Below are 21816 nucleotides of genomic sequence, written 5' to 3'. Positions count from 1 at the left end.
CACATACTTGCCCCACACATGAAGGACCCTGGTGGCTTGGGCCCCTGAGGGTTTGTCTCCATCAGCATCTGGAAGTGTGGGCAGGTCGTCCTCTTGACCTCTTATGAGAACTGGAAGTTGACAGTGAGCTCTGGTTCCCTAGGAAATGATTCAGGAGTCTCCAACTGGTCTCTTCCTGACTGAGAATCATTGTTTTTTAATTACTTTATGGTATATCCACCATGTTGCTTGATTCTGTCAATTATAAATGTGTCTTTGTGCTTTCTCCGTTGAAATTAGTGTTTTTTTTGTTTTTTTTTTTTTGTTTGTTTTTTGTAGCCTGATGTCTCATTAGGCCTTCACAAAGTTTCTGAAGTTGGCAGAGGCCTTAGACTAAGGGGGAAACCTGGAACTCTCTGCATATAAAGGATGTGCAGCACCTGAGACTCAGTGAGTCCCACCCACTGAACGGACCAAGGGCTCTCCCTGAGGACTGAGCATTGCAAAGCCAGACTCCACGCAAACTTTCTAAAGATAACCATGCTTCCCAGTAGAAGAGACATAGTCCAAAGACTCTGGACCCACATGAGATCCAGAGTCGATTCCAAGTCCAGGGCGTCCCCTTATTTTGCTGATTGCAAACAACCCCACCCCCTTCACAGTAGCTTTGGGGATTTTTTTTTTAAACTTGATCAGCATCATGAAGACACTTCTTGTGTGGATGCTGAGACAAACACGGAGGAAGATAGGTTCATTTCTCTGCGGCTGCCAGTCTCCCCACCCCACCCCCTCCTATTCAAGGGAATCTGTGTATGTAAGAATACTGGTGGTGTGGCCCAAACACTTGCCTAGCGTGCATGAAGCCCTGGTTCATCTCAGCAGCTCCTAAAACACACGTACACACATATACCTATTCACCCACCCACACACATACACACACATATACATATACCTACCCACAGACACACAGACACATACACCCACACACACGGATACACACACACACAGACACAAACACACACATACACACACCCCATACACATATACCCACACACATATATACACACACACACACATATACACCTACCTCCATCCCCACACAGACACAAACATACACATACACACACACATATACACATACACATACCCCACAGAGACATTCACAAATACACATAAATAAAAATGAAACAAATCTTAAAAACAACCACAAAACCCCACAAAACACACCACCAAACAAACAAACAAGCAAGCAAGAACAGTAGTTTTGTTCAACGATGGTGGGTTGTTGCATCAAGACTGAGAACTTCACTAGACCAACACCTCTTTTTTGGGGGGCAATTCTAATCTCTTGGAACTTGATTTTTTTCTAACTAACTAGCACTAACTTAGTGGTTGTTTCTCTGCACAGTTTTAAAAATGCTTTATTAGTTGAAGGAAAAAAATGATTTCAAAAGCTGTTTTCCACTGTAATATATACATGTACATATACACATACATATACGTTACAATAATGTATCACTGTATGTTACTGTATACATAATATATAGTAGTATATATCTATATATACATATTCCCACTTTCTTCCTATGTACAGGGTAAGACCTCTTGTCAGAACATCTCTGCCCTTGGGACTGTGGTTTGGCCAGTGGGGAGACTCAAACCATATGCATGTTTTATTTCTTAAGCTCACATTGAAATGCCCCTGTTCACAGTACACACATGAGTCCCAGCTCTGCGACGCAGGGGAGAGTGTGTTCTTGTAGTGATGACAGCCTTCACTATTGTCCTTGGGTCTTGTGAGTCATGCTGTGTTCTTTAGAATATTCAGCCTGTGGGCAAAATACGAGTTTTTTGTTTGTTTGTTTTATTTTTTATTTTTATTTTTTATGTAGCCAGGTTGTTGGAGGAATGTTGTGTATTTTTATAGGATATAGTTTTTGGGCTACTGGCCTTCAGCAGATTTCACACACATGCACACACACACACAAATGGAGCCCTTTGATCATCTCAGTCTCTGGAGTGCAAATTTCTAAGACCAAAATGGCTGAAGACAGGCTCTTTTCCGTAAAGAATTTTTTCAAGGAGAGAGTGGCTGTGGGGGTTTGATCCATGACCCCTCCACTAACACACAGCGTGTGTAGGGTTGTCAGAGCAATGGCTGCTACAGCTCTGGGCCTCCACGTTCTGCCTCAGGGAAGGAAGCTGTGCCCTGATGTCTGCCCAGTGCCTGTCTTTACCAACCAGTCTTCCTTCGTGATTCTCAAATACTCCTAGCCCCAATCTAGGTATAATTTTTATAACACTCAGGTAGCCCAGGTTGGCCTTGAGCTCCCTCTGCAGACAACGATGATGACCTCTTTTCTCTACCTCCCAAGTGCTGAGATCACAGGCATGTACAGTCTATGCAGTTCTGGGCACTGAACTCAGGACTTCACGTTTGTCCAGCAAGCACTTTATTAACTGAGCTGTATCCCAGCCAGGTCTAAAGCATATACCCAGGACCCCCAAGCAACCTGTCTTCATGCTGATATGTACAGTTAGAACACTGCGGCAGAATTTTTGAGCTTTCTTGGTTGTTGTTTGTGGTGGTTTATTTCCACGTGTCTTGAAATGTAAACAGAGAGGGAGAAACAGAGGGGGAACTATAAAGTCTAACCACCCAGCTGCCCAGCTTTGGGGCTTCTGACAGTGTAGACCCACCGAGGTCTCCTCAACCGATGCCCCACAGTAGATGCTTGTTGTCAGCTGACTTTCCAGGGTTGAACTCCGACTGAGGCAGCCAGACCAGACTTAACCCCCCTGAAGCATTCACTTTAAATGTTTTAAAATGAGAGTTGGGGAGAGTATCTCTGTGTGGACCAGGGTGGCCTGGGATTTATAGCCCTTTGCCTCAACCTCTCAAAGGCTGAGGATATGGGAATGGACCACTAGGATTGCTTATTTTTATCCAAGTTAGATAACACACACACACGCACACACACACACACACACACACACACACACACACACACACACACACCCCCTAAATAGCTAATTGTTGTACAAGGTGCATTATTTAAAAACAAAACAAAACAAAACAAAAAACCTCTTTTCTAAAGGCAACCACTTAAAACTTTTATAAGTTTCCACTTCTCTTTTACATTTTAATTCTTTCTTATTAGAGCAAACTTTGAAATATATTAGTTGCATGTCAGTATAATTGGCTGTCTTTGTTAACTCACTCTAGAAGCTTCCTCCTAAACGTATCCAGAGGTGTGTCTCCTAGGTGACTCCAAATCCACCAGGTTGTCAATCCATATTACCCATTTCAGGGTATGTGATGCCTGCTTTTTTAGGAACCCCAGAGGAGCCTCTTCCTTTAAGTGATCATCTGGGGAGGAGGGTGTGGGCAGGTGTTCACCAGGGAAGGGGGCATGAACCCAGTCTGGTGGCTGGTCTCTTCATCCATGGCAACGCTTTGGGATTGGAGTACTTGGTTCCAGAGATTCACATTCTCATAGGAGAAAATGGCAATGTGTCCGATGCCTCATTTAACAGAAGCCACGATGCACCAGGGAATGTCAGCCCGGGCTCTCAGATGACCTACTGGAGCCTTTGCTAGCAAACCTGTGTCTTTCCCCGAGGCTTCCTGTGACCCTAGTACTCATGTCAGTTCCATGGACCCCAGGAAGCTGGCACCTACACTTCTCTGTCTACACAGCAGGACCTACCAGCCTGTCCAGAAAATGTCCGGGTTGGCATGGCCCAGTCTGTCTTAAGCGACTTGTAAGCCCCAGTGTTTCCTATCCATTACCCCACTGATACAGGCATCAATGTTCGACAGCCTGACTTCCGAACAGTCTGATGCTAACTCACAAATTTCCCAGCCTGCAAATGGGAGCACAGGGTAATTTGTCAATATAATTTAATCACTGGGGGTGGGGTGGATGAAGGCTTGTGCTTGCTGCGATTTCCACACATCTGAGGGGGCGGGGAGGGCGGTGACAAAAAGTTCTGAAGACAAGAGTGACTGCTTTAATTTCACCTGGGGCCGTAAATCGATTCTCATGCATTATTCAGCCGGCACCAGCATCACCCCGGTGGCTCTCTGACACATGCAGTGTCAGAATGGCTTGAAATCTGTCCTCATTAGGAAGGCAAAGGACGCCTTTTTGCAGGCATAAGCAAGTGAGCCTCCAGAGTCCTCTCTCACTACCTCATATCCTATGAACAGGACCTGGGGGTCAACAGGGGAAAGGATGGCTTTGGCTTGGCAGATCCGGCCTCCATCTGATGACAGTTCATTGTGTCCCAGCCTCACAACTGTACTGTCACATCCTATAAAGTGTAAGCTCCGCATAGGAGGTGACAACTGGCACACACTGTTGAAATCATTTCATCTTGACACAAGGTTTTCCTGTGAGCATGAATACAAAGGCTTTGAGATGCAGCTGCCTGAGATGGCAGAGACTCAACAATGTGGTGTCAGAAACTGCTGCAAGCAGATGACTGTGTGTGCAGCCTGTGTCACAGGATAGCTGAACCCGGCCCCACACAAAACTCGCTACTCACTTAAAACATTACGAGAATTTTTCTCCTTCCTTCCTTCCTTCCTTTCTTCCTTCCTTCCTTCCTTCCTTCCTTCCTTCCTTCCTCTTTCCTTCCTTCCTTCCTTCCTTCCCTCACTCCCTCCTTTCTTCCTTCCCTCCCTCCTTCCTTCCTTCCCTCCTTCCTTCCTTTCTTCCTCTTTCCTTCCCTCCCTCCCTCCTTTCTTCCTTCCTTCCTTCCCTCCCTCCCTCCCTCCCTCCTTCCTTCCTTCTTTTCTTTCTAACTCAGTTGTGTGGTTTTTCCAGCTTGAACTTCGTAGATGATAGTGTTATAACACCAAAAGGCTGCCCATGTTTGGTGATAACACGGAAGCACATGAACACATGGGAGTAATGGAGAGGACGCAGGCGGATGTCCTTACTCAGGGTTGATGGGCAGGATCGTGGGTGAGCGGGATGGTGAGGGAGGGTGACGTTCCATACTAGCCAGCAAGTTAGAAGAGGCACAGTTTCATGGAGACATCCTGATGGCCAAGATCTCCCTTGTGATTGGACTGGCTCCCATCTCTGCTATCTTCTCTCTGGCCTTTGCTCCTGGTCTCCCAAATAAGGGGGTGGGCAGCCTTAGACTCTGTGAGGGTAGATTTTGATTGACAGATTGGTTGTATCTGGAATGGACCTCTGGGTGGGTCTGTGAGGGAATTCCAGGACTGTTCAACTAAGACAAAGGACCCTGTCTCAGAGTGGGCGGTGCCTCCTCCTGGCCTCCACCCAGCCTCATGGACTGCACAGCTACTGGGTTCTCAGCTCTACAACGATGCACGTTGTAACCATTGGACTGGCTGCTGCCAATCTGATTAACCAGCTGCGCGTGAGTGTGTGCATGTGTGCGCATACGATCATTACCCTTCCTCTAGAGAACCCTGACATAGACCCTCTCAGCTGCCCTTCTATGTGTTAGCTCCTTGAAGTAACAATTTCTCTACTTGGAACTGAAATGGGGAAAAAATGTTTCAAGCACAAGTAGCATAGCTGTAATTACAAAAAAAGCAAAAGCAAATCCAAAACAAAAAAAAAAAAAAAAAAAAAAAAAAACAAAAACAAAAAAAAAAACAAACAAACAAAAAAAAAAAAACCCTAACTTTTTTTGGGAAAGAGCTGAGCCCAGTAGAATAGGTCAGAACCACACAGGAGAAGGTGCTGAAGCTTATATCTATGTGCATGAGCCTCAAAAATATGATAAAAGAATTTTGATAGAAAGACACATACCATGTGGCCAACTGTATAAGATCTAAGAATAGGAGAAATTAATATAAAGCAATTGCGGGGGACTGGGTAAGGGTATGAGGGAACTTGCTGGGTGTTTCGGGAGAGAATTTCTTGGTGTTTTGGTTGGTTTGTTTATGTTTTATTGACAAAAGAAGATTTAGCCTCTAATGCCTATATTATAATGTTCTATTATATCTTAATATTTTTAGTGTGGGGTGGGGGCATGTGCCACCATGAGAGTGTGGGGGTCAGAGGATAGCTTACAGGGGTCAGTTCTCTCTTTCTCTCATGGGGCCCACAATGAGGTTCAGAGTAAGCACCAATTACACGCTAAGCTGGCGTGCAAGCCCTGCAATTTTTGTATTGTGTGTGCGTTAATTACACCTCCATAAGAAAACATACAGGGGCTGGAGAGATGGCTCAGTGGTTAAGAGCACTTGCCTTCTCTTCCAGAGGTCCTGAGTTCAAATCCCAGCAACTACATGGTGGCTCACAACCATCTGTAATGGGATCTGATGCCCTCTTCTGGTGTGTCTGAAGACAGCTACCGTGTACTTATACATAATAAATAAATAAATCTTTAAAAACAAAAAAAGAAAGAAAGCATGCAGGATGGCACCTACTGACAATCCTGGCACATACAGTCCCAGAGGTAGAAGCCAAAAGATTAGAGTTCAAGGGCTAGTTTGTGGCTAGCCTGGGCTAATGAGTCCTGTCTCTGAAAAATAAAACAAAACAAAGTAAAATAAAACAATAATGCTTGAAACCCTTAGTTACCAGGTAAACTTGGGAGGCAGGATATTATCGATCATGACCATCTTAGTCCTGGGACTTGCTGAGTTCTCAGCCACAAGTCCAGTCTGGTTAATTCCTTTTTGGCCATTTTCCTGGCCATGATCTGAAGTCATCCCTGTCTACAACACTCACAAGCAACCCACTGCTGTAAGTCAAGGTCAAAGGGAAAAGTCCATATGTTTCTAAGAAGTGCTATCCGGTAAAACCTCCAGTGATGGGCGGCGTGTGGGGATGGGTGGATGTTCAGCGATGCTCTCTGTGACATGTGACATAAAGCCCGTTAGACTTGGGAATTGTAGTTAGACACTTGAGAAGCTGGGTTTGAAGTTCCATTCATTTTAAATTCAAGCTGATTTTAAATGTTTGAGAAAATTATTATTTAAAAAAACTCCAGGGAAATTGATCATGGTAGTTTATGCCCACAATCCCCATACCCAATATCCTGAAACAGGGTGATAACTGCAAATTCCTCGTGAGTTCCCAGCCAACCTGGGCTACATTGTGAGTTCCCAGCCAGTCTGGGCTACACTGTAAGTTCCCGGCCAACCTGGGCTATATTGTGAGTTCCAGGCCAGCCTGGGCTACATTATGAGTTCCCAACCAGCATGGGCTATATTGTGAGTTCTAGGCAATATGGGCTATAGTGTGAGTTCCAGGCCAGCCTGGGCTACATTGTTAGTTCCTATCCAGCCTGGGCTACACTGTGAGGCCCTATATTGCTTATTTTCTTGTTGTGATAAGGCATCTGATAAGAAGAAGTTCAAGGGAGGAAGGGCTTATTTGGGTTCACAGTTTGAAAGGGACACAGGACAATCACAGTGTCAAAGGCACAGTGGCAGGAGTGTGAGTCACACTGTGTCTGCAGCCAGGAAGTGGAGGTCAGACAGAAAGCAGGGCCATAAAACCTAAAGGTCTTCTTCCGGTCATCCATTTCCTTCAGCAAGGATCCATGGCAAAGATCCCATAACCTCCCAAACAGAACCACCAGCTGGGGACCAGAATGTTCAAACACAGGACCCTGTGGGGATATTTCCACTTAGACTGCTGCAGTCCCTGTCTTTACAATGACAGCGAAAACCCAAACCAGCAGGACAGTGATGGTGCATGCCTTTGATCCCTGCTCTGCGAGTTCAAAGCCAACCTGGTCTACAGAGCAGGTTCCAGGATGGTCAGGGATCCACAGACAATCTATGTCTTGGGAAAAATAAAAGCAAAACAAAAAAGAAAAATCAAAAACAGCAACAAAACCATCTGAAGATGACAAGGGTGTCAACGTCACTTTTAGAGGAGGTGATGTTTTCAGAGAGGAAGGAAGGAAGAGTGAAGGGCTATGCAGAAACACCAAGCTTTCAGACAGAGGGATGAGGCTATACAAAGGCCTGGGGACCAGGAAGTCAGTGTGGCTGCAGCAGGATTAAGGTAACAGGTGAAGGCAGAGGGGTCAGCTCCGTACTGTAGCATTGGCTACAGCGCTATGCCAATGGGTTGAGATTTCACCCCAACCCACTCCCCAAGCCTGGTTCCTCCCTCCAGTGTGAACTGACTGCTCTGTAATCCTGGGTCTAGCCTTGCTGCGATGTGAGGCCAAGAACTGCTCCCCCCAAAATCCCGACTCCCACCCCCACACACTTCAGGAGTGAAGCTGTCTCCTCTGGTGTGGTCAAATCTAGAACTTGAGATTGTGTTCCCTCTTCCTTTGTTATGATGGGGACAATCTTGGCAAAGACCAGAACGTAGAATGGGAAACTTTGGGTGTGTGTGTTTGTGTGCATGTTTGTATGTGGTGTGTATCTGTGTGTGTGTCTATGAGCAGAAGACAGAGGACAACTGTTCACCTTAGTTTTTGAGACAGGGTCTTTCACTGAACCTGTGACTCACCTGTTAGGCTAGGCTGATTGGCCAGCGAGAACCCAGGACCCATCTGTCTCCACTTCCTCCACACTGGGATTCTAAGCACACATCACAGTGCTTTTATGTGGGTTCTGGGGATGAAAACCATGGCCTCAGGCTTGCAAGGTGGAGCTCCCACCCAGCCAAAACATGCTATGGACCACTGGACTCTGCCAGGTTCTTGGGTTCCTCTACCAGATGTTTATCCTTCCAAGGAAAGTGTTATTTTTCACACTTTGGGACTAACGAGGTTGGAAAATTAGAGTCTGCCAAGTATTAGCTCTTCACAAAGACACGCCACTCACATGGACTCATCAACAGCCCCTGGAACATGCGATTTGGAAGGCAAGAGGCATTTGAGAGCTGTTGGGGTGGCTTCTAAGATGTCCTTCACACCACAATGTTCATAGCAGCTCTATTTATAATAGCCAGAAGCTGGAAAGAACCCAGATGTCCTTCAGTAGATGAATGGATACAAAAATTGTGGTATATTTACACAATGGAGTACTACTCAGCTATCAGAAACAATGACTTAACGAAATTCTTAAGAAAATGCATGCATCTAGAGAATATCATCCTGAGTGAGATAACCCAGTCACAAAAGAACAGACATAATATGCAGTCACTGATAATGGGATACTAACCCCAGAGGCTCGGACTGCCCCAGAAACAACTCACAGACTGTGTGAAGTTCAACAACAACAACAAAAAAGAATATATTTTAACTAAAATAGAACTGTATCACATCCCCCTTTCCTACCTACAGCCCATCCTAGTCTCTCTCCTATCCCCTCAAATTAATAGCCTCTTTTCCTACATTATTGTTACATATATACATATGTGTATGTATATGTACCTACAAATACTTAATTACAACCTTAAAAATGTATTCGAAAAAAATTTTAAAAATTAAAAAAAAAAGATGTCCTTCAGTGAGGCTTAGGCACTGTCCTAGCTTGACTTCTGTCACTGAGATAAAACACTCTGACCAAAAGCAACTTAGGAAAGAAGAGAATCTCCAGCTCGAATTTCTGGGTCACACCACATCTGTCACTGAGGGAAGTTAAGGGAGGAACTCAAGCAGGAACCATGGAAGAAGGCTTTGTGGCTTTCTGTTTCTCTCCCTTTCTGTCTTTCTCTCCATCCCTCCTTTTCTCCCTCCTTCCTTCCTTTTTCTCTCCCTCCATCTGTAGACAGACAGATGGACGAACGGACATGGATACACACACACACACACACACACACACACACACACACACACACACACACACTCCAATCTGATCTGGGCAGTTTCTCAGTTGAGGTTCCTTCTTCCTTGGCAACTCCAGGTTGCATCAAGTTGACAATAAAACGGAACTAGCAGAGAGACTAAAGAAATTCCAGAGGACCTGGGTTCAGTCCCCTCACACCCATATAGTAGCTTACAACTCTGGTTCTGGGGATTCCATACTCTCTCTGGTCTCTGCAAGGACTCGGAATACACATGGTACACAGATCCACATACAGAGAAAATACCTATATACATAGAACAAAACCAAAGCAATGAACAGCTGAAGGAGACCATTTGAACCACATCCACAGAAGCCCATGAACTAGCATCCTAGTCTATAAGCAATTCTTGTTTCTTGTAGTTCGGGAGGTGGGGAAGGCCAAGGTCAAGACACCAGCAAATAAATGGCTTCTTCTTCCTCAGTCTTCACACAGGGGAGGGACAAGGGAGTTTTCTGAGATCTCTTAATAACGGGTCAGTACTCCTGTGTGTGGTGGATCATATTGATTGTCATCATGATAGTACATACAATCACGTTGGACACATACTGTCACACGTAACTATGAGAAATTATTTAGATTATGTTAGACTCTAGGTGTGCTCATGAGAGAGTCTCATGATTAGACTCTTTTTCCCATGACAACATTGACAGGCCCAATGTTGGGCAGGTGCTCAAAGCTCCCAAGAGTGCTGGAAGGGTCCTTACTAAGGAGTCTTAGCTTTTGGCCAAACGTCTTAGGGTGGCTTACCAACAACAGAACTTAAGTGTTTATTCTTCTGGAGTCAGAAAGGCAAGATCAAGGACCAAAAGCTCTGGTGTCTTGTGGGGATCAGCTTCCTGGTGTCCTGGTGTGGGCAAGTATCAAGAGGTGACAATTCTGTGTGGTTGACTGCTTGAAAACATTGGCAAAGTTGAAAATGTTTTAGGTTAGTGTATGTAGTTTTGGTGTATGCATATGTGGGTTTGTATGCATTCATGAGTGCAGATGTACATGCACAAGTGTGTGTGTGTGTGTGTGTATGTAGAGGCCAGAGATTTCACATCTCAGGAGCCATTTACTGTCTCTCACTTGTCTGGGCCTTTGGCTAGTTTTGACTGGCTGGCCAGTGATCCCCAGGGGATCCCTGGAGACAGGTGGGTTTGTAGATAACCTCTCCACTTCCTCACCACTGGATCTAACACATCTGGCCTTTTTTATGTTGGTTCTGGAGATTAAACTCCGACCTAACACTTGAGAGGTTAACACCTCACCAGCTGAGTCATCTTCCCAGCCAACCCCCCCATGCTTGAGATTCACGGAGAGTCTGACTGTGTGCAGAGGGCACCAGTTTCTTCACCAAGTTCCCCTATACTATCTCACAGCCCCACTGTGTGCATCCCAGTGATGGGTTCATGACACTGTAGACAAAGCCAATGGATTCAATTTTGATCGTCCAGTTTTCTCACTGATTTTTTTTTTGTTCCTGAACCTACACCTAGCCCCAAGTGCCATACTGTATTTAATTTTCTCACCTCTCCAGTGTTCTGCTGGTGACAGGTTCCAGATACACCTGTGCCTCTAGAGACCTTGACACACGTGAGAAACAAAGGTCAGGTGTCTTGTAAGCTGTATTTTAGTTTGGACTTGTTTTACAGTCTTCCCATTAAATGGGAGCTATGGATTATTTGGAGGGTGAGTCACAGTCCCATCTCCTCACAGGACACACGATAGCAGCACAGCTTAAGGTGGTGACATTAACTGATGACTTGGATAGGTAGTGTTTGGTGGGTTTAATCTCTCAAATGTTACCATCCCTTATTTCTTTAATTTTTTATTGCATTTTAACTTTAATGTATATGCGTGTATGTGTGTGTGTGTGTGTGTGTGTGTGTGTGTATGTGTGTGTGTGTGTGTGTGTGTGTGTGTGTGTGTGTGTGTTCGCGTGTACCAGAGTACGGGTGGAGGGCCAAGGACAGCTCGTGGTAGTTAGTTTTCTCCTTTTACCATGTGGGTCCCAGGGATTGAGCTCACATCAGCAGGCCGAGAAACAAGCACCATCACCTTGAGCCTCAGTTTCCCTTTTCCTATGTTATATCTTCTAGTTTTAAGGCTCTAGGTTCAGCTCAGGTTCTAGGAGAGCCTGTGACCTGGGGCTGATTGACCTTCCTGGAGGAAAGAGTGGGTGAGAATTTGTGAACACACACCATCAGAGCTGTTCCTGCCATTGGTGGGTGTTTGGGGAGCAATGCTCTAACGTTGTACAGAAACCACAAGTCCAGAGAAGTGATTTTTTTAAACGATTTAGTTTAGTTTTAGGCCCGGCAAACCAAGCTGTCTCCTTCGTCCCTGTGTCTGTCACTGGGATAGCAAATTTATTAATAAAATGCTCTAGGAAGATCCTATTTCTCTGTGGATTTTTGCCACGGTGCTGGATTTCTGCTGGCAGTTGCATTTTAATTCGGGAGAACCTGGAGGCCGTGTCTCAGGGGGCAGCATGCAGGAGCACAGAAGAGATCTCAAGGGGCCTGATGTCAGGAGATAGCAATGAAGACTCCAGCTTTGCACAAGTGACTCACCCATTTGCTTGCAAACGTTAATTCATCACCTACAGCAGTGTTAAAATCACGTCAACAGTGGACTATTTTTAGGCACCATTTTTTTTTCTCACCTTGAAGACTATCTTTGAAATCTCAATCATGTGAATGAAAAAAAAATACCCACAGGGTTTTAAGTATCTCTGCCACAGTTGGTTCTGTGAGAAAGGATTCTTGGGCAATGATATGGCCCTAAACTTCTCAATTGGCGGCTTTGTGAATTATCAGTACTTTAGACATCATTCTTGGCATTATGACAAACCCTGTTGACAATCAATGATTGTTGTGTGTTTTAGCAGAATAGTAAGAAGGGAGGGAATACATAATGGCTTTGTAAATATTAGTCTGGCTGCTTTTAATAACCTTTTCCTAACAACAGTCACACCGGCGAACGCCTGCAGTATACCGCCCCCTGGTGGTAATTTGCCTGCCTGGTTACCTGCACCTTGCACAAGGCTGGTGATTTTGACAAGGGGCTTCTAGGCAACTGTTCTAGCAAGAGATAACGTGTCAAATTCTGGACTGCTCTCTTCCAGGATGATTTCCTGTTCAGTGTCTCCATTTTAAGTGGGATCCTTTGCAGCGTCCTGGCTGTGTTGAAGTTTATGCTGGGGAAGGTCCTGACAAGCAGAGCTCTCATCACAGATGGTGAGTGGTAGAGGCATTGTCGGAGGGCTGAGCTCAGAGACAGGAAAAGTCCTGCCTGGGTGCTGTAAGATGTTGGTTAGATGCTGAAGTCTTGCAGATGAACTCAATGAGGGGGTCCATTCACTCCCATTCCTATTCCCCAAACTGCTTCTGTTATGATACTTGGAGCTGGTGTCTACCACCTTGAGTTAACTGACATAAGATAGAGCAGAAATGGCTGGGTTCCTTTAGGTTTCCTGAGACAGGGTCTTGCATGTAGCTCAGGATAACCCTGCACTTTCTTTTCTCCTGTCTGTGCATTGGGATTACAGGTGTGTGCCACCATACCTGGCCTTTTATTTTATTATAGAAAGAGATAGATCTGGGGATGTAGCTCAGTTATAGAATGCTTGTCTAATATGTACAAGTCTTGGAGACAGAGCCTCAGTAGGGCATCATCTGGGTGTCATGGTTCACACCTGACATTCCCAGCACTAGAGAGGTCGAGGCAGGCAGGAGGACCGTAAGTCCATAAGTTCAAGGTTATCCTTGGTTTCATAGTAAGTTCCAGGCCAGTACAGGCTACATGAGACCTTGACTCAAAAACTAAATAAAACATCTGTCAAAATGGATTAAAGGTTGAGACTGAGTATTTCTCAGGGGGACATAGCTGTGGCCCAGGTTCTTAAATCAGATGAACATAGAGCCTGGTAGGGCCTTGGTGTCTCTAAGCTACAGGTTCCATCACCTGCTGGGGTCCTGGGGTAAGGGACCCAGTCATTGCCAAGATGGGCCCGTCAGTGGCCCAAGCTCGACTGGCTTGCAGAGGTCTCATGTCTGTATGCCTTCTGCTCTTCCCACCTCTGCTGTGAGGAAGCCCTAAGCCTGTCTGTGGAGTCCACAGTCCCCCAGACCTGCCCATAATCATTAAGACCATGGCTGTGCTAAAATATCCAGACAAAAGCTAACTTAGGGGAGAAAGAGTTCATTTGGTCAAGGGAAGAATTTGAAGCAATTCATCACAACACACAGTCAAGGGCAGAGAGAATGAACTCATGCATGCTCGTTAGAGATCAGCTAGCTTTCTCTCCACTCTGAAGCTGAGTGTCCAAATCCACAAGAGTTAAGTCAATAGGAACAAATCTCTGCAATACCGCAGGGCAACCTGACCCAGACCATCTTCACTGAGACTCCCTTGCCCACTGATGCTAGACTGTGTCAAGTTGACAAGGACTCTCATAGAGCATGACCTCATCTCCCTGGGCAGATGTTTCCCATTAACCTCAGACTATTCGGTGCTCAGATCTGTGTTTAGGCCCCCTGTTACTGTGCTGAGTATGTCAGTGAGTTGCATGTGTCCTTTCCCTGATAATGGGATGTCTGGTAAGATACCCAAAAATTCCAGGCTCATAACTAAGAAGGGAGAGAGAAACCTTAGGCATTTGTTAATTATACTGAGATTCTTGCTTCCCTGCTAGTGAGAGGCTTTAGCCTAGTGATTCTTAACCCATGAGTTATGACCCCGCATGGGTCACACATCAGTTATCCTGCATATAACATATTTACATCATGGTTTATAACAGAAGTAAAATTACAATTACGAAGTAGCAGCAAAAATAATTTTATAATTGGGGATCACCATGACATGAGGAACTGTATTAAAGAGTTGGAGCATTAGGAAGCTTAAGCCAGATGCTTGGGGGAGGGGCTTCTCCCTTCACATCCCACTCAAAATTTCCCTGCATGTATGGCTTGCTTTGTTTTGATGCATGCCCTGCAGCTGTTCCTCTGGATGAGGCAGAGCCAAGAATCATTGCTCCCAAAAGAGACAGAAAACAACACCCTAGAGACCTCTTATACTATAGGCTCAACAGTCCCTTACCTGTCCCCATGAAGCTGGTGCATCCTGGACTGGAGCCCTGTGAGAATTGGGTCTCACTGGTTTGGGCACTCAGGCCGTGTGTGTGTGTGTGTGTGTGTGTGTGTGTGTGTGTGTGTGTGTGTGTAGGTTAGGTGTCTTTACAGCCAAGAAGTAGGTCTTCAGGAAAAAAGGACAGCAGTTGGTAGAGTTGGGGACATGGAAAGATGACAGGCATCTTCATGATGCTTAGTTGGTCTTGACCCAGTTGGTTCATTTCTCTAAATATTCAGCAAACATGCAAGTGCCCTCAGGATGGAGCCAGGAATGTAGCTCTGTTGGTACAGTGCTTGCTTCAATGAGTGGAGCTCTGGGTACCTTGAAAATTGGGCATGATGGTGCACAACTAGGATCTCAGCACTCTGAAGGAGTACAGAAGGATGAGTTTAAGGTCATCCTGGGTGAGTAAGGGTACAGCCTGGTCTACAAGGGTATGAGGACAGCCTGGTTTACAAGGGTATGAGGACAGCCTGGGCTACAAGGGTATGAGGACAGCCTGGTCTACAAGGGTATGAGGACAGCCTAGGCTACAAGGGTATGAGGACAGCCTGGTCTACAAGGGTATGAGGACAGCCTGATCTATAAGGGTATGAGGACAGCCTAGGCTACAAGGGTATGAGGACAGCCTGGGCTACAAGGGTATGAGGACAGCCTGATCTATAAGGGTATGAGGACAGCCTGGGCTACAAGGGTAAAGTGAAATATCCCTGAGGAACAAGTGACAAGAGAGTAAGGCAGAAGTATGTGAGAGGTGGCCCTGGTGAAGTTTCAAGGCTGATGGCTTCAGGAACCAGGAAACCCTCTGATTGGCTATCATTCCCATCCAACTTAAAAACACCCAGAACTTCTATGAGAAACCTTTTCAGAATGGTCTACATGGATTTAATGACACTGATGACACAGATTTCAATATAGTCTTAATAGTCAGACATGTGCTGTCTCCAGTCTACACAGCATCAGTCATTCTGTGTTGTTAAACCAACTGCAGGATTTTGGCCCTCAGAACAGCCCCGAGGTTAGAAGGGAGGACACAAGCCTGCATCTCTAAGTGACACCTAGAGACTGGTGTGTGTGTGGTGAGGCTCCAGCCTCTTCAGGACCCGAGTTTCATCTACTGAATCCGACTGGGAAAAGAACTTGACACAGTAGTGCTGCATTCCTGTGGTCCCAGTACAGACCTGCTTCCGACCAGCCAGTGACTGGTTCAGTGACTTGGACTTGAAAAACAAGATAGAATGTGATATATAAATGAGGGCTGAGGGTGACCTTTTCTCCGTCTCTGTCTGTCTGTCTGTCTGTCTGACTCTGTCCTTCTCTTTCTCTCTATTTCTCCGTCTCTGTCTTTTTTTTGTGTGTGTGTGTCTGTTTGATGTGGACACACATGTACACACACACACACACACACACACACACACACACACACACACACACACACACCACATTGGGAAGTGGCACAGAAGACTGGAATTAGTCCCTAGTTCCTGCATGTGTGAAAGAGAAACTATCAGAAGCCAGGCAAAGGGAAGCCAAGGTCACCCCCACTAAGGGTTAGGCTAAGAAAGCGAGTAGGCGGCCGCAGAGGGCTGTCCGTGGTGCTGACCGGCTGAGTGCTGGTTCCGTGGAACTATGTGGACATCTAGTGGCTAAATGGGGAAACTTCTGCTCCTCACATTTTCAGAGCCGGGCAGCAAGGATAAGTTCCTAAAGCCCCCTCTTCTTCCCCACCTTCTGTGATAATTCATTAATTACTCCAGCGACATCAGCATCCTGTTCTTGACAGCCAGGAACAATGCTCCTGTCCCCAGCTCAGCTTCCTAGTAGAAGAGAGATGGTAAAATAAAGGTAACAAGTATATGCTAGAGAGAAAAGACCTGTGGAGAGAAACACTGTGAGTATGAGAAGGCAGGTATGGCAGAGATCAGACACGTGGGTGCTGTGCCTTCTACTGGGATGTATAGAGAGGAAGCAGCCTAGATGGGAAGGCCCAGGCAAGGAAGGCTTCCTGTAGGTTCGCATCTGTTTCCATCTTCCATCTCGCTATAGAAATACCAAGACCACAAACTCACAGACTCACGCCATTCTGACTGGTTTGTCATCGATGCTGGGGATGAGGACCAACTGAACTATGTCCCTAGCCCCATAGAAATGAATCTTTAAGTTGATTCATTCAGAGAACCTGCAGTCTGAGGAGAGAGTAGGTACTCAGCCTCTCTCTGGAGATGGACATCTGCCTTCCTTCTCATGTCTAGCAGGAGGATTGTGCAGGCAGAAGAAGCAAAGGCAGCTGGGTCATTCCATTTAGTTTTCCCCCTGGGCTCTAGTTTTCCTTCCTCTTTGTTGCTCTCCGTGTGCAGTGGGTGGGGGTCTCCCTATATAAGGACACTGAACCTCAAACTCCTCCTGAGCCAGCTGGTTGGAAGGTACCTAAATTGAGGGGTAACTCAGAATAAACAAATCTCTCTGTCTCTCTTTGCCTCTCTCTGTCTCTCTCTCTCTCTCTTGCCTTGTGTGTGTGTGTGTGTGTGTGTGTGTGTGTGTGTGTGTGTGTATGTGCATGCATGCGGGTTCCTTCCACAGAATGTACCTGTCTGTGGTCTGTAAGCCTCACGGTCTAGACTATGAAATGCCCACCACAGATCACTGTGTGATCCCTCTTCTTGTTTTGCAGGGTTCAACTCCCTTGTTGGGGGAGTGATGGGCTTCTCTATCCTTCTAAGTGCAGAAGTGTTCAAACACAACGCAGCAGTCTGGTACCTGGACGGCAGCATCGGTGTCCTGATTGGTCTCACCATCTTTGCCTACGGGGTCAAGTATGACTATGTTTTTATCTTGGATCACCCAGGGTGCAGGGACATTCTGAAAACGGTGTTTCCTCTCACCCTTTCTCTCGTTGGGAAATGAAAGCAGTATCTTGCACCTTACCCCTTTATGTCCCAGGAGCATGAGGGCTACATTTGCGTTTCTTAGTGATGTGAGCAAACATGTCTGCCCCTGATAAGGGCACTAAAGATGGACCATAGTAACGAGCCCACCCACGTCCAACGTGGTACACAGTTGGGTTTATTTGCAGGAGGATGCGTGGAGGAGGGCTATATACCGGAGTGTAGTTGGCTTTCTGTTGCTGTGATAGACACCAGGACCAAAAGCATCTTGGGGAGGAAAGGGTGAGTGCGGTCAGAGCGGGAACTAAAAGCAGGAACTTGGAGGCAGGAACTGAAGCAGAGGCCATGGAGGGGTGTTGCTCACTGACTTGCTCCTCGTGGCTTGTTCATCCTGCTTTCTTATACAATCCCACACCGCCTTCTGAGGATGGATGACATGCCTACAGTGGGCTGGGCCATCCCACATTACTCACGAAACTAGAAATGACCTCCCCCGCACATGCACACACACACATACATACACACGCACACTTACCTACAGGTTAATCTAAAGAAGACCTTTTCTCAACTCACTTCCCCTCTTCTCAGATGACCCTAGTTTGTGTCAAGTTAACAAAACAAAACATCCAGGGGGTGACCCACACATGGCCTCCTCATCAAAATACCTCACCCTGCTGTAGAGGATGACTCCCTGCTGTAGAGGATGACTCCCTGCTGTGGAGGATGATTCCCTGCTGTAGAGAATGACTTCCTCATGGCTGCATCTATGGAATAGTTGGCAGTTAGCCTTCCACATTCTATGTGCTTTAGCAGCTCCCGAGACCATGGGACCTGCTGGGGCAGAAGTACAGTGTGTGGCTAATATCTGAGAAAGAGTCTGATGATTCATCCCTACTCTATCCTTCTCAGAGGGAAAGCAACAGACCAGCTCTGGAGAGACACCTATGGGTCATTGGAGCTGCCTAGACTAAGAAGGTGGGAGCCACTATGCTCAGAGGACACAGTGCACAGCATTGAGCTTTTTCGGGAGATAGGAAAAGGCTGTGGATGGGGCACAGCCATCCTTGAGGAATGGCCCTTCTAGAAGTGAAGCTGGGCCTCTGGGAGGAGACCTAAGGCTTTTACACTCCAGACATTCATTTACTTCTTCCTTCTTTTGATCCAGTAAATAGTCCCTTTCTTTCCTCTGTACTGTGGGCTCAAAGTTTTTCTTGTTGTTCTTGTTGTTTTTGTTCTTGTTCTTCTTCCTCTTCTTCTCCTCCTCCTCCTTCTCTTCCTCCTCTTCACTACTACTACTACTACTACTACTACTACTACTACTACTACTACTACTACTACAGGATGTCAGGTAGCTCAGGTTGGCCTCAAATTCACTATGTAGCCAAGGCTGACCTTGAACTTCTGATTCTCCTGCCTCCATCTGCAGAGTGCTATAATGAGTGTCTTCATGATGCTCAGGCAGGTGTCATCTGAGCATCCTTCTTGTCACCTGATGCCTAAGTGTACTGCTGGAAATCAGAGAAGGCCCCAGGCTGAGGCAGCACTAGAATTTACAAAAGGGACCACTCCTGGGGCCTGTGAGACAGCTTAGTAGGTAACGGTGCTTGCGGCCAAACCTCATGACCCAAGGTAAATCCTCAGGACTCTCATGGTTGAATGTAGGAAAGAACTGATCTCCATAGTTGTCCTGTGGTATGTTATATAAATATGCACATACAATAAATAAATGTGAAATGGCCCTATTCCATCCAATGGGCCACCCTGGAGTGAGGGCAAAGCCATCTTGGCATGGAGTTTACTCTTACTGAAGAAATAGCACACTGACAGTCCCTGGACATGGCCTCTAGGCTGAATTTGTCCTTTGAAAGCATCATTCCTGTCAAGGTGCTCTGCTTTTAAAAGTTAAGTGCTTCCTGGCTTCCACTAGGGTGCTGTCCTCAAACTCAGAGACAGTTACAAGTGTTGGCAAGAACTGTGAGCCTCAAATACGTTTGCTGGGAATGTTCACAGTAGTGCTGCTTTGGAAAAGAACTTAGCAGTTTCTCACTGTTAAGTGTGCAGTTACTATTTGGCCCAGTGATTTCAGACATACATGTCAATAGCAGCTCTGTTCATATATACACATGAGTAGAGACCCCCCACCATTGGGGGGGTAAAGGGATCAATATAAAGGGATAATATTGGTATATTCATTCATATAAATAAATGATAAAGGGATCAATATGGTATATTCATTCACTGTGGACTATTATTCAGCCATCCAAATGAATGAAGTGTTGATATACCTTACAGTGTAGATGGATTCCTAACATGCCAAATGAATATTTTCTTATTGAAAAGGCTGTTTGCATTTTTATATGAAATTTTATATGATGCACTCATAGAATCTCAAAGTAGACCACTGGCTGGTTGTCTGAAAAAAGGTGTGGAAGAAAAATGGGAATGTGTTAGTGTGCATAGGGGATGACAAAAATATTCTGGAACTAAGACAGTGTGGATGACCACACAAGATGTACATACAGGAAGCCATTGAGATGTATGCTTCGTGGAGAGACAGCGGTGTGATATGTGCACAGAAGTCACAGCTAAGGCGTGGGGGTAGCTCAGGAGGGAAAGCACAGTTCTCTGAATCTGATCCCTATAACCCAAATTAAAAAAATCCAAGTGTAGTAGTTAGTGCACACATGTAATTCCAGGGCTAGAGAGGCAGAGACAAGAAGCCCCTGGAGCATGCTGGCCAGCCAGTTTTGGCATGTAATTTGGAATGACCAGTCAGCCTAACCTATTTGGTGAGTTCCTGGTGTAAGCAAGAGACCCTGTCTCAGAAAATCAAGGTGGACAACTCCCAAGGAAAGATGGGCACAGTTTTCTGGCTTCCACAGGGTCCCACACACCTTTTCTCTCTCTCTCTCTCTCTCTCTCTCTCTCTCTCTCTCTCTCTCTGCAGGCTCCTCATCGACATGGTGCCCAGAGTGAGACAGACGCGTCATTATGAAATGTTTGAGTGACAGCAGCAGGAAGGGCGTCAGGGACCGCCCCCGGTGAAGAGCGTCACTTGACAAGAGGTTTCCACGCAGGCAGATGGTGCCAACATTCAACTGCACATCCAGCTTCATTTTGGGAAGTTTTCGTTTGTAGAGTCTATCATCGTGGGATGAGGTCTGCCCGGAGGCTGGACCTGCCCTACATCCTCACCCAGTCGCCCCACCATCAAACACGTTAGGATGATGTTGCCCAGGGGAGCCACACTTCCCAGTCTGGAGCCGGAAGTGGCCGTCATGCTAACCAATATGGAGCCGGAAGTGACATTTTCATTTCTTGGAGTCAAACAGTTCTTGGGAGCAGGCTAGGGTCTCTGCTTGACAGAAAGCCACCTGTAGTGCTTGCTGTCAGCTAAAACCAGATAGTAACTGACCGGGTCACCTCCTCCTGACACATGGCTGAGCCACCTCTAGATTCACACTCTCCTAGCAGATCTCATCAGTAAAGCACTTCCTAACTTCTACCAACCTGTTTCATACACGTTTACTAATCCCAACACTAAACAGATTTGTTCAGAAGGAGACCATTCTATTTTTTAAAGTGTTCAGTGACATGAGCTTTGCATGGACAAGCTACGTAAGCACACAGCCCTCTCTTTCACGTTCAGAACCTGCACATCCGTAAAAATCCAGGAACCATTTTTGAGAGATGTGAAACTCGATACATTTATTTGTAATAAATAATTATAACCATCACCTGAATCTGCATATCTCTAGATGCTGATGTGGGTCACTCCTTCAGAAAGAACAAGATGTCCTCAGTTTATGTAACATTAGATATAAGTGCTGTAGACACGTTCCCCATTACACCATGTTCTGTAGCTCCCACAGTACTGCCCACATGGGTGGCCATGTCAGGCCAATAAAGACCTTTACTATTTGTACACTATGGGGGACTGTGTTTGAGAGCTTTTTAGCATGTGTGCTAACATGTAGGGAGTATACATTGTGGGCAGTCTCTCTCTGTCTCTGTCTCTGTCTCTCTCTCTCTGTCTCCCTCCCCTCCTCTCTGTCTCTGTCTCTCTCTCTGTCTCTGTCTCTCTC

At 45.9% G+C, this 21816-nt stretch overlaps 1 protein-coding gene across 1 annotated transcript in view; it reads left to right on the top strand.

Annotated features, from left to right (window-relative positions):
• The window catches only part of TMEM163 (transmembrane protein 163), a gene marked incomplete at its 5' end in the record, with an annotated part of 163382 nt that extends 141999 nt beyond the window's left edge, over positions 1-21383 (top strand). The window contains 3 exons of the mRNA XM_080918127.1: positions 12841-12952; positions 17518-17659; positions 20679-21383. Coding sequence (XP_080774253.1) covers positions 12841-12952; positions 17518-17659; positions 20679-20739 — 315 coding nt within the window. The 3' untranslated portion in view covers positions 20740-21383. The remainder of the gene's footprint in view (positions 1-12840; positions 12953-17517; positions 17660-20678) is intronic.
• Between the last annotated feature and the right edge of the window lie 433 nt (positions 21384-21816).

The sequence above is a fragment of the Micromys minutus genome (assembly GCF_963924665.1).
Source record: "Micromys minutus genome assembly, chromosome: 6".
In the NCBI taxonomy this organism is placed as follows: Eukaryota; Metazoa; Chordata; class Mammalia; order Rodentia; family Muridae; genus Micromys; species Micromys minutus.
This window is presented reverse-complemented; position numbering and strand designations above follow the sequence as displayed.